The sequence below is a fragment of the Hakea prostrata genome, chromosome 1, assembly GCF_041222555.1.
Source record: "Hakea prostrata isolate BN-2017 chromosome 1, UWA_Hpros_2, whole genome shotgun sequence".
Lineage (NCBI taxonomy): Eukaryota > Viridiplantae > Streptophyta > Magnoliopsida > Proteales > Proteaceae > Hakea > Hakea prostrata.
In genome coordinates this window covers 24,314,251-24,327,867 of record NC_142600.1, presented here as the reverse complement: position 1 = coordinate 24,327,867, position 13,617 = coordinate 24,314,251, and the positions used below count along the sequence as shown (strand labels likewise).

Here is a 13,617-nt window from a genome sequence, read left to right as displayed (position 1 = left end):
AAGTGACAATAACAATGAATATGTAACACCCGGGCTTCACACTGCAGGGTGGATCGATTGGATCGATCACCAACCTACTTTGATCAAACACAAGGGTTCTGCAAAGAGGAGGAATGCTAGCAAGCAATTTGATTTTAATTCATAAGTTGTGTCTTCACCACTTACACAAGTCTCTTTATATAGCATTCTAAAGAGACATAAACATTAATGGCAACATCCAACCACTAGCTAACACCACCTACCTATTAATAACTCAACTACTACCTAACTCTTGACAAAGGAGAACTCCTTTGACAATGAGTTCTCTTATTTTCAAACCAAAGCCCCTTTTATTGACTTTCCAAAAACTAGACTTTGGCTTAGGTATAGACTATGAGGTTCAACATATGTGGGCTAACTTTAACCCACTAAAACAGCCTTAGCCCATGAAAACCATGGGCTGATTCAGGTGACAACTTTAGGCCTTTGATGGGCCTGACCCAATGGGCTTCTTATTTCATAAATATGTCTTCAATTCTGCATCAAAGGTATTGTTTGGCAAACCAGCACTATAATGGAGAACCTGATTTTAAACTGGGAAAGAAGCTAACAGTAGTTGGTCAACAACATGATGACTTCCAATTGACAACACGGAACAGAAAACTGAGATGCACAGAGGTAAGAGATAGCAAGGGCTAAAGTGGAAAAGAAAAGCACTCTCAGGTTATATGTCACACAGCTTAAGTTGTATTCTACATTTTTTTGTCGTTTCTTATTTACTTCTGGCCTCCTTAGGGAGGTAGCTGTTGTTTATAGAACTTTATGTATAATGCTAATAGGCATGAGATGGAGACACACTTATTAGTGTTTTCTTCTCCTCCCACACCCTTCTCATATTGTCTTCTCTTCTTTCTTCTTCTTCATCTTCATCTTCAAATTCTCTCTCATCGTTGATTCTTTAGTTTCCAACTTGTTGGTGCATGTGGGATTCTCTTTCGGACCGGGGGAGGGTGTTTGTTGTGTGCTGATATATGTTGTTGTGGCCCTTAACAGCTCGGGCTTTCAAGATAAGAGGTTGTAACAGATACTATCTAGAGGAACATAACAAAAGGCTAGAGTTAAAAGACACCCATCCAGCCTCCTGAAGAAAAGAAAATAAAAAAGTACACCTTAAAAGAAATCCCACTGGTAGACTAAAATGGGCTGGCCCAAAGCCTGAACCATAGGCTCAGTTTAAGACCAAATATTGGTCTTAAAACTTGGACCAGAGTACTGAACCACATGGGACTTGAGGTCTGGTTATGAGGTTGTTCATCCTCCAGTGCCTGTACTTTAGAGCATAGATCAAAATCTAGGTTTCGAGGCTGGTTAGGACATATATCGAGATGTGTTGAAATCGGGGATTTTTAGGATAAAACTCAACAGGTGATAGGGTGGTTGAAATTGGTAGGAACTGTTGTGATTCTAAGTAAAGGGTAGAACTGTCTCTAGGATGCTATTATGTAATAATCCCACATCGGGAATTTCTTTTCTTTCTGTACTCTCTTATTATTGTAAAGAAAGATGGGCTGTGTCTTCCTGACAAAAGTCAAAAGTTCCTAGACCATTCAACATGGTATTAGAGCCAAAGTTCTTTAGAGTTTGATGTCCCTTGTGTTTAAGGATTTTTTTGTGGAAAAATATTTCTCTTTTTGTAAAACCCTAGAGAACACCACCTGCAACTTCCGTCAGTCGCCACAGCGCACCACCAACCACTGCAAACCACCGCTAGCCACCAGTCCTGCCACCTTACTGCAAGACACCTAGGGCGGTGCCCTACCCTAGCAACATCCCTATGGCCACCCGCCATCAACCCTTCCACCATGATGCCATAAGTCTTTAGGGTGTAGCCCTACCCTAGCAACAATATCTAGGATCCCACATTCCTTTGCCACCCTGTTGCCACATCTGTAGAACCCTTCCCTTCCCTCCATCTCCTTTTTTTTACCCTTCTAGGTTTGTGCCACATCTCTCTGTTATTATTCTCTTGGTGGTGAACGCCTTTTCTCCTACCAAGAGTTCGTTATACACATTGATGGTGTGATTCCTTCTGTATGAAGGATCTGTGATTTGTTTGACTCTTTGTTTTTTTTGGATCAGTACTATGTCTACCTAATCTACTACCACTGCTCCTATTGGCTCACCTGCTGTGGAGGAGGCTCCAGTTATTCATTAGCGTGTTTTTTTTCCTTCTTTCCAGATCAACTCTGTCAAACTTGATGAGACAAATTATCTAAGATGGTCTCATTTTGTTGCAGTTGTAGTGGGTGCTTGTGGTCTTAGCGGTTATCTTCATGGTAAAATGGTTAAACCTACAATGTCTGGTTCGACTTAAGAGGAGGGAAATTGATGAATGTCTGGTCACGGTTTTCTGCTCAATTCTATTGAACCAGCTACTGCTGGGAGCAATCTTCTTCTTCTTAATGTTGCTTCTCTTAGTGAAGTTGCTAAGGACACGTACTCCAAGGTCAGTAATGATGCACAATGCTTTGAGATTAGGAGAAAAATCCATCAGTTACAGTAGAAGAATCTTACCCTCTCTCATATTAGAGCACTCTACGTTGGTATTATCCAACATTAGATTTTTATGGGAAATTTATTCCTACTTGTGTGACTGATGTTGCAGCCTATCAGAAGTGGAAGATATGCTCTGTGTTTATGATTTTCTTGTGGGTCTCAATATGGAGAATGATCAGATTTGTGCCCAAGTCCTTTCTCGTGAGCCTTCCCCTTCTTTGGACCAAGCATATGCTATGGTTGATACTAAAGAAAGTTAAAGGAAATGCCATGGTTATTGCAGTAGAAAGGTCAGCTCTAGTTGCTGTTTCTGGAGGTTCTTCCTGTGGCATATCCTCTCCTGTCTCTCAGAATTGTGATACCGACTCTGGTGGCCCCTCGTGTGCTTCCATCATGTGTGATTGCTGCGAATGTCAATCAGGAAAAATGCTGTAAACCTCATGGATATGCCCATTTACTTCCTACAGAGGAGGCTGTACAACTTTACGTGGTGAGGTTTCATAGGTGGTGGCTAATCAAGCCAACCTAGAGGGCTCTAGTGTACTGGCACCTCTCTCTTCTGATGAAGTCCAGCATCTTTGTCAGCTGATGACTAGGCTTGAGATGTCTTCTGTTACGCAGATATCTAGTGCTAGTGTTGCTTCTGCATGGGCCCACGGTTACCCCTTCTGAGCCTTCTCCCACCTTAGGTATTTTTTCTGGTGCCATTGTGGTTCTAGAGTCCATCCTTTTGGATTATTGACTTTGACGCAACCGATCACATGGCTGGTTCACACTCTTTGTTTTATTCTTATTCTTCTGCTTTTCTTAACTATACTGTTTGCATTGTTGGAGGTTCAGTTTCTCCAGTTCTTGGTAAAGGAACAATCAATTGTTCACCATCCTTACAATTATCTCTATTTTAGATGCTCCTAATTTTTATGTTGTCCATTAATATTCTTACTTTGGACATAAATTGCAAAATAAATTTCTTTCCCTCTCATTTTATATTTCTAGACTTGGGAACTGGGCATACAATTGTCAATGTTCTGGGGGGCTCTACTTGCTGGACTGTTTTGCATCAGTGTTGGTTAGGGTCATTTCTTTTGATTCCTCTGCCCTTGCTTTGTCCACTTTGCTTTAGTGGCATCCTCGTCTTGGTCTCCCTGCATCAACTACTTTATTTAGTTTTTCTTTTCTTTTCCTGATTTAGTTTGGAGATGTAATTTAAATGATTTTCATTGTGATGCTTGCATTGTGGCAAAACAAACTTGTTGCAATTCTTGTGTAGCAGATAAGGAAAGTGAGGAGTCATGTGGAGCAAGAGTCTGCGTTGTTACAGACTTAGAAAGTTTTAGATGCTCTGCCAAATTAGAAAGTAGATTCTGTTACTAATTTTCTAGCAAGTTATGTTTCCTTTCTTAGAACAGTTTTAGAACCTTAGAAAGTTGGTATCTATTTTTGGAATGTATTTGGAATTGGTAAGTTGGATTCCCATTGATTTTGGGACTGATGTAGAGCTGTATTTTTCAACTATAAATAAAGGATTAGAGGGCAGAGACGACGACTACTGCAGAATTGTCTCTCCCCCTTTCTTCTTCTTATCCTCATTCTCTTATCTCTTCTTCTTCTTCAGCTCTCTGATCTCTTCTTCTAACTTGCAGCTGCACCTCAGTAGGAGGTTCTGGTTTGTTATAAAACTAAACATATTTATCTTATTTCTCATAATCATAGGAATATTTGTTTTTCTGTTATTTATTTTGATGTTTGGGGTCCTACTAGCTTGTTTCTTCTTTTGGATATCATTGGTTTTGTCACCTTTATTGACTGCTGCACTAGAATCACTGGGGTTTATTTGTTACACCAGAAAATTGATGCTTTACTTGCTTTCAAATTTCTCATAAGTGGGGGTAACTATCCAATTTGATGCATGCATCAAAATTCTTTGCATTAATAATGGGGCTAAATATATTGTAGGGCAACTCCAATCCTATTCATCTCATTGTGGCATCATTCATCAAACTAGTTGTGTTGATACACTTGTTCAAAATTGGGTGGTTGAACGTAAAAAGTGGCATCTTTTAAGTTAGAGGATCCTTAATATTTACCATGTATGTCCTACCTCATTTTTGCGGAGATGCGATACTTGCGATAGCTTACCTTAATTAATAGGATGCCTTCCTTTATGTTGTAGCAACACCGTCCCCTTTATCTTCTTTTTGGGTTCTACATCATTCATTGTTCCTCTTAAAGTGTTTTAAGTGTGTTGCCTTTGCTAGAAATCATTTTCAGGGTAAGCTTAACCCTCGCGGGCTACGATGTATCTTCCGTGGTTATTCTGCCATCCAAAAAGGGTATATGTGTCATTATCCACCTTCTAGAAAAATATTTGTCACCATGGATTTGGTCTTTCAAGAAATTGTTCCCTACTCTTCCCTTACCATGGATTTGGTCATTCAAGAGAATGTTCCCTACTCTTCCCTTATATATTTTGAGGGTGAAAGTGAGTCTAGTGAAGAGGTTTCGTTTCTCATTCCACCCATTGAAACCCCCTTGGAAGTTCTTGTTGATGATGCCCATATGGAAGATGAAGTGACTAGACAGGAAAAATGGCCGATGGTTTAGGAGCGGGATATGTAGGGGGAGCAATAACCTACTTTGCAATCTCCCCTAAAAACATACCATACTAAAAGAGCAGTCTAGGAAGTGCCTCATAACGTGCCTAGTCAATTGGAAACACCAATTCCTAGTCTTACTGACATTAATCTTGATAAGTCCATTCCTATTCCTGACGCATCATTAGACTTACAAATTGCACTGCAAAAGCAACCATGAGCATGTACTCAACTTCCTATTTTTAATTTTGTTACATATTATTCGTTATCGCTATATTAAGTGTAGGAAAGACCTTCATATGATATTTATTGACCTAGAAAAAAGCTTGTGATAGAGTTCCTAGAGAGTTAATTTGACAAGTACTAGAGAAAAGAAGTGTTGCAAGTAAATTTGTGGACATAGTCAAGGATATGTATGATGGTTCAGTGACAAGTGTAAGAATAGTGGGGGGACAAAGTGATGAATTTCCAATTACAATTGGGCTGCATCAAGGATCAACTTTAGGTCCATATTTATTTGCACTTGTAATGGATGAATTAACCAAAGACATTTAAGATGAGGCCCCTTGGTGTATGCTTTTTGCAGATGATATTGTGTTGATAGATGAGACTCAAGTGGGGACTAATATCAAGTTAGAGTCATGGAGAGTAGCTTTGGAATCAAGAGGCTTTAAACTAAGTAGAACGAAGACAAAATATCTAGTTTGTAACTTTAGTCATGATCGGCTAGACGATGAGGTGGTGAAACCTTGCAATAAGGAGATTCCTTGGAGTGATTGTTTTGAGGTTCCTAGGTTCATTCATAAATAAAAGAGGTGGTATAGAGGATGATGTTTCCCAAAGAATTAAAATTGGGTGGATGAAGCGGAGAGGTGTGCCCGGGGTCTTGTGTGATCGACGAATTCCATTAAAGCTTAAAGAAAAATTCTATAGGACCGTTGTTCAATCAACTAAGATATATGGGGCAGAGTGTTGGGCTATTTAAAAGAATCATATAGATAAACTCAGTGTGGTAGAAATGAGGATGCTAAGATGGGTGAGTGGCAAAACTAGGAAGGATAAGATAAGGAATGATCATATTAGAGCTGGTCTGGGAGTTGCTCCTATAAGTGATAAGCTTCGAGAAAGTTGTTTAAGGTGGCACAACCATGTTCACCTATTAATGCACTTGTACAGAGAAGTGATATAATCCAGATTGAAGGAACTAGAAGAGCTAGGGGCAAACCTAAGATAACCTTAAGAGAAGTGGTGAGAAAGGATATGCATATCTTAGGCCTTTTATCTAACATGGCCTCAAACAGAACTGATTGGAAGGCAAGAATCTATGTAGCCGACCCCATTTAGTTGGGACAAGGCTTATTGTTGTTGTTGTATCATTCGTTATCGCCTACCGTTCAAACTTCTATTTCTTCCTTGTCTTTTGTTTGTATTCCGTACATTTGGCAGGAAGCACTAGCTCATTCTTACTGGAAAGAAGCACTGGGTGAAGAGATGAAGGCAATGTAAAAAAACATGTGGGATCTGGTTGCTTTACATGTAGGCTGCTGGAAAGAGACTGGTTGTTTCATGTGGGTGTTTGTGGTAAAGCACAAAGCTGTTGATACATTGTACAAGTACAAAGCTAGATAGGTGGCAGAGCTTTCCACTCAAACTTAAGGCATTGATTACTGGGAGACCTTTGCTCCAATTGCCAAGATGAATATAGTGTGAGTTGTGCTCTCATGTGCGGTGAATCAAGACTGGGATCTTGGCAACTTGATGTTAAGAATGCCTTTCTTTATGGAGAGATTCAAGAATAAGTGTATAAGGATGTCCCACCAGGACACACTACCATAGAGAGTCATGGGGAGGTATGCAGCTTAAGTGTGCTCTTTATGGGTTGAAGCGGTCCCGATGAATGTGGTTTGGAGGTTTCCATAAGGTTATGGTGTCCAGTGGGTATAAGCAAAGCAATGTCGATCATACCTTGTTTATCAAGAAGACCGACACCTACATCGTAGCACTATTAGTGTATGTCAGTGACATAGTGACCTCTGGCAGCATTGGAGCAGAGATTTTAGCCCTGAAAGTTTTCTTGAGATTTTAGTGTATTTTTTGGCGTATTGAGTTGGCAAATTCTTCTAAGGCAAATTCTTCTAATGGCATCTCTCTTCCTCAAAGAATGTATACCCTGAATTTATTAGCAGAGGCAAGAATATTAGGATGCAAGCTAGCTGACACAGTTATTGAGCCCAACTCACACTTGAAGGTTAATAGAGAACTTGTGGACATTACTGGCTACCAACGGCTAAGGAGACTCATTTATTTGTCTCACACCGATCGGACATAGCCTTTATTGTAAGCCTAGTAAACCAGTGCATGCATGATCCACATTCCTCTAATCTAGATGCTGTCTATAGAATTTTGAGATACTCAAAGACAGCTCCTGGAAAGGGAATCCTAATTTCTTCTCGTGGAAACTTGAATATTGAAGCCTGCATTGATGTGGACTGGGTAGGGTGTCTAGATGATAGGAGGTCTACATCTTGCTACTGTACTTATGTGGGCGGAAACCTGGTGACTTGGAGGAGTCAGAAACAAGGTGTTGTAGCTAGGCCTGATGCTCAAGCCAAGTTTAGAGCAATGGCATAAGGCATTTGTGAGTTGCTATGGTGGAAAGGCTACTCCAGGATCTAAGTCCAGAAGTTAAGATCCCCTACGGTTGTTTTTTGGACAGCAAGTCTGCAATCAGCAGAGCTGACAACCAGTTTAGCATGATAGGACAAAGCATATAGAGATTGACAAACACTTCATCAAGGAGAAACTTGAATATGGTGTTATTTGCAGTTCTTTTGTCTCATCATAAAATCAAAAGGCTGATGTATTTACTAAGAATTTGAGTCATAAACTTTTAGTTAAATGACTAACAAGTTGGGAATGATAGATATGTATGCATGAACTTGAGGGGGAGTGTTGTTAATCTAAGTAAAGGGTTAAACTGTCTAAAAGGTGCTATTATGTAATAACCCCACATTGGGAATTTCTTTCCTGTACTCTCTTATTATTATAAATAAAGATCGACTGTTCCCTGACAAAGGTCAGAAGTTCAGACTATTCAATAGAAACCATTGAAATTGGTCAAAAGACTCAAAACTACTGAAGTATGTTGAAAATTGCCAAAACTGCGGAACTTGGGTTGGTTGAGATTGGTTAAAATTGGTAAAAACTTCTGAAATATTCGAAATATTTGTTGAAGTTACCAAAGATTTCAAAATATTTTGAAACCTGGGACTCTTAAAACTAACCTCTAGCTCCATCTTAGTTTCTTGGAAATCAAGATTTAGCTGAAATTCCAGCCCTTCTTGGTCAAAGCTTGAACCATGTTTAGAGTGAACCTTGGATCTGCATCAAGTACATTTGTTACAGGTGATGTTTAAGACAACTGTTTTCTTCTTCTCTTCTGGGGCTTCCATTGGAATTTGATTCCCTTCAACTGGATATTCTTGGCATGCCCTTCTTTCTTAATTACTTTATTATATATTAGAAAAAAGAAAAAAAGAAATGTTTTTTTTTGGCTGTTCATATTAACTGATGAATTCTGTCGTGTTATTCAGCAGTGTGTGCAGCATTCTGGAGATGAACTCTTTATAGGATACATGTCCATATTAACTGATGGATTTTCTCATCTTATTCAGCAGTGTGGGCAGCATTCTGGAGCTGAACTCCTTATAGGATCTATATCATTGTATCTCTTTTTGAAGCAGAACCTGTCAAGTCCCATCCAGGAATTTGCGAAGATGGTCCAATGCTTGCTTCTCTATTTGTCACGAGCTTTTGAGGCGACAAACTTGCCATTTGCCTGTATATCTAATTCCATCAGCAAACCTACACCTCTGCAATTGGATGTATCATTACCATCTTTTCAAGATGTTAAGTGGAGCCTCGCGCGGATACTTTATTTATTTAATTTGCAACTTGAGAGAAATGTAGCAACGTAAGTGAAATATCTGTGAGGTTTGTCATGGTCATGAGCATATGCTATATTTGGTGTCTATTGATCTTGATTGTTGTTATTATGGCAGTGTTTTCACTAGCAATTTGACTGGGAGGTTGCACAGCTCAGACTGTCAACCAGCCTGACTGCTCCATTCCTGTTCAAGGAATGTAGTCCTAGAACTTCTGAATGGCACAAAGGATGAACAGTCCAGCGAAAGCATTTGAATTTTCTTCCCATGCAAACTTAACAGTTGGAGTACTTAATCCTGAGAGGAGTATATTTCTCAGTGAAAAATTTACTTATAGTACCCTCGCTTTTTGGTTAATAATATGACCTCCCTGAGTTTTCTCAATTTGCATGTCTGCAACAAGTTAAAGCTTTTTGATATCAAATATATTGATGTAAACACAAGGACCCCCCCGGGGCTGAATCCTCAAGTAGTGCCCCGAGCTGGCCATGGGCATTTTAGGCATTTAATTACCCCTGAAATTAAATTAGGATTTATATCAAAATTTCGTTGTGTCAGTTTGAGTCTGATTTGGATTTGTTTGGAGTCTTTTATTGTGAGTTGAAGTTGTGTTTGAAGGAATCTAGTTTGACTTAAAGTTGGTTGCTTTAGTCTTAACTTATCTAATTAGCATGTGCTTAAAAAGATAAAGTGTGTTAGAGAGATTCCAATCTAAGGGTTGCAATCTTGTAGTAATTTGATTCCATTTTTAAGTGTTTGATAAGAGTCCAGTCCAATATGTAATGGGATCCTATTAGTAAGGATATCCCAGTTGGAGTCAGAGTCTTTTATTTTGAGGCTATAAATAGCCTCTTCCTGTAATGTTATCTTCAGTTTGGATTATTGGATAAAGTTATTAAGGACCAGGGTTCCTGTTTTGAGGGGGCCTTGGCTGGTTTTTGAAAGTTCTTCAAATTTCCAGCAAGCTTCTTCAACTTCCAGCATTCATTTCAACAATCCCAAGTAAGTAACAGCATTCCCCCACCACTTCCCCATGCATCCCTATAAGTTTCCCCTAACCCCCACAACCTCCCCAGCCCCTTCCCCCACCTACCCTAACCCTAAAATCCTTCCCCCTTTTGCTGGAACTTCCTGGGCAAACCCCAAGTCTAGGGAATTGACCATAATACCCCTAACCATGGACCTGGTTTACATCAATTGTATCAGAGCTTAGATTTTCAGCAGTCCTAGTACCATCCTTGATGCATCCTTAATAGCCTGAAACATAGAAGAGCTAGCAGACAGTCTGCCTATTGAAGGATACTTAGAAGTATGGTCCATCAATGAGCTTCCTTTCCAAGATTATTGTGTCTAAACATGAAGATGAGGTTTGGAAGAGGAGCAGACCCTTTCACACACGGTTAAAAGCTGGTAAGTTGATAGTGAGGCCCCTTATAGACAACCGGTGCAACGCCAACATCATCTTTGAAGCAACATCACATAAGGCTGGTATACCACTAGAAGGGCATCCAACGCCATATTCGGTTCAACTTCTTAATCATGAGCTTGTAAAGGTAACACATAGGTGTCTGGTTTCTCTTAGCCTACACTCCTTTGTTGATAATGTTTGGTGTGATGTAGTTTCTGATAAACTGATGTCATCTTAGGTAGGCCATGGTTATTTGACAATGATGTAATCCTACATGGTAGGGATAATACGTATACCTTTAGGCACCAGGGGAAAAACATTATACTTCTCCCCCTTGAATATTCAAGAGGAAGAAAGAAAGAGGGTCGAAAAGAATCTAATTGCAAAAGAGTTTTCCCCAACCCAAAGTGACTCTCACCAAGAAGCTTGAAGACCCTGAAGAAGAATCGAGTGTAACCCTAGCACTTGTCACCAAATTAGAGAATACACAGCCAGAATAAGAACCTCCACCTCAGATTTGAGATATCTTTACCGAGTTTTCTAATATTATTCCAAAAAAGCCAATACAAGAGTGTTAGAAAATAAATTTTAATCAACCAAAACAGTGCAATAACAAGAAGAACTAAGAAGAAGAAAAAAGAAGAAGAGAAGAGAAGAAGAAAGAAGAAGAATTGATGGGAATCACATAAGCCTGCAATTCTAGCTTAGCACTCCTAGAATTGCAGCCTCTTATTTATAGATATCAATAGTCTAGATTACAACTTGAGAAGCAAGCATTGCATGTGGATAATTAATGACAACCAATAACCAATATTCAGTTTAAAAAGATCTCAAGAAATATGGTTTCCAAGTTCTCCTCATGGTAGGGAACAAAGATAATCAAGACCAATAAAAAAGCAAAATATGTGTAGGACCAAAGGTGGGTAGAAATTTTTTTTGTTAGAAACAACAATAGTCAATGGAGTAGAGCCTAGCTGATACTTAATTCAGGTCTGAGGATGTTGAAAAAAAATCTTAGAAGAAACAAAGTAGGTACAAGTCTTTATGGAAAAAAAAACTTGTAGAAAATTAATTCCACCCACGAAATAGGGAGACAGTTGCCCAGGGATTCGCATGAAATGTTGTATAGCATCGTAGGTTATAAACCAGTAGTTGAGATGCAAACACAGCCTGATAGGTAAATCGCAGCCCTTATCATATAAAAAGGAAACAGCTGCGCAGGGATTAAATACTAGGTAAATCGAACCTTAGAGAAGCCCAAAAAAAAGACTTGTGTAGGAACCATCATGCAAAGGATTGCAAACTGAAACATACAGCCAATCTTCATCTGGATTCCCTAGTTTGTTAGTAGCATGGATAGGTATTATTTAAGTCCTTCATAAGTCATCAAAGAAGCAAACCATATAAACCAGTAGCCATCCCAAATAAATCTTCAGAAACCAGCAAAAGATCCTACGATCTGTAGTATAAACTCATTAACCAGCAGCCCAAAACTTGAAGAAGAATCATAAAATAAATTCTGCAGAGTGCATAACAGAATAGGGTAAAACAAAAAACTGATCTAAGTAGCACATTATTTGCAGCAACAAGTGGTTGCGCACCAAAACTTGAAGAATAATAGCAGAAAAATTCTGCAACACAGAATCGAATAGGTGTTTGCAAAGAAAAACAGATCTGCAGAAGGATGTAAAACTGCAGAAAATAATAGATCAAAGTAATCAATCAAGTTATGGGATAAATAAGAGGCAAGTAATAGAATATATCAATTTATATATTCATCTAATCTAACTATAAAATAAGTACAGCAGTATGTGGCTGTGCACCAAAGAGAGGAACACTGAAAGAGAACTTTAGAAGAGAATACTTGAGAACACTATTTTGATTAAAAAAAGCTCTGATACCATGTTAGAAAATAAATTTTAATCAACCAAAACAATGCAATAACAAGAAGAACTAAGAAGAGAAGAGAAGAAGAGAAGAGAAGAGAAGAAGAAAGAAGAAGAATTGATGGGAATCACATAAGCCTGCGATTCTAGCTTAGCACTCCTAGAATCGCAGCCTCTTAATTTATAGATATCAATAGTCTAGATTACAACTTGAGAAGCAAGCCATCTTGCCCTCTAAAAAAGGAAATAAAGAGTACAACTTATGTATATAATTTTCTAGTCTTCTAACTCCTAAAATCTGTCAAAATAGAAAGTATTGAAAAAAGAAAGTTCTGAAATTAGTAACTAACAGAAAAAAGAAACTATGCTTTCTAGAAACTCTCAAAACTTGTGTAGCAAGATTACTACATTAGAAATAAAAAGTAGAGTAGCATATCTAAAAAGGAAACAAAGAATAATGGCATAACACTGTTACACGTGAACAGTAACAGCCCAAACTTCAACAAAGAGTTTCTACAGAGAGCGGGTAGCGCCTTGAACGATTGCATAGTATGGACCAAATTAGATAGAAGACCAGCCCCACCCAGTGAGAAGCTCCCTCCATAAGAGGTGCCAGAGAAAATTGAGAAAATTGACTTTGGAGTAGAAGAGCACTTAGCTAGGGAGTCTCCTCAAAGAAGGGGAATTGCTGTCCCTGAAATGCACCAACCAATTCCTGGCACAGAAACCCCCATGACATCCACCAGAGACTGCCCTAGAAGACTACAGTGATAAGGTATCCTACTTGGACCATTATCAAGGTCCTAAAGATATTAAAAAAAGAAATGGTTGCTGTCCATGACTACTACAGCCACATTAAGAGAGTTTGACAGTGACACTAAAACTAGGGCAGTGGACATCAAGGAGGAGAATCAAGTTCTCAATGACAAGGACTCAATAAGTTACAAAGGTGCTTTGACAGAGTACAGAAACAAGGCCAAATCAGCAGTACTATCCAGAGTTGAAGATAAAGAGGCACCCCACCCACTGAAGAGCCCGTGTGTCCTCAGCACCATAGAAAAAATAATGCTGCCCCCATACATTAGGGGCTATACCAACCCCAATTCCGTGTGAGACAGGCCCTCCCTTGGGCCCCACAATTCTTCCTGGGAAGGACTCAAAAAGCCTCACCAGCCACTTCCTTATGTGTTGCTGGTTTATTGAAAAAGAGACTCCTAGACTTGAAGACCACATCTATCAAGCCATCATCC

The 13,617-nt window shown here is 39.1% G+C and overlaps 1 protein-coding gene across 1 annotated transcript in view; it reads left to right on the top strand.

Moving 5' to 3' along the window:
- Positions 1–13,617, top strand: part of LOC149028411 (ion channel POLLUX-like protein, putative (DUF1012)) — a 104,853-nt gene that overhangs the window by 28,276 nt on the left and 62,960 nt on the right. The window contains exon 4 of the mRNA XM_089136384.1: positions 8,804–9,102. Coding sequence (XP_088992510.1) covers positions 8,804–9,102 — 299 coding nt within the window. The remainder of the gene's footprint in view (positions 1–8,803; positions 9,103–13,617) is intronic.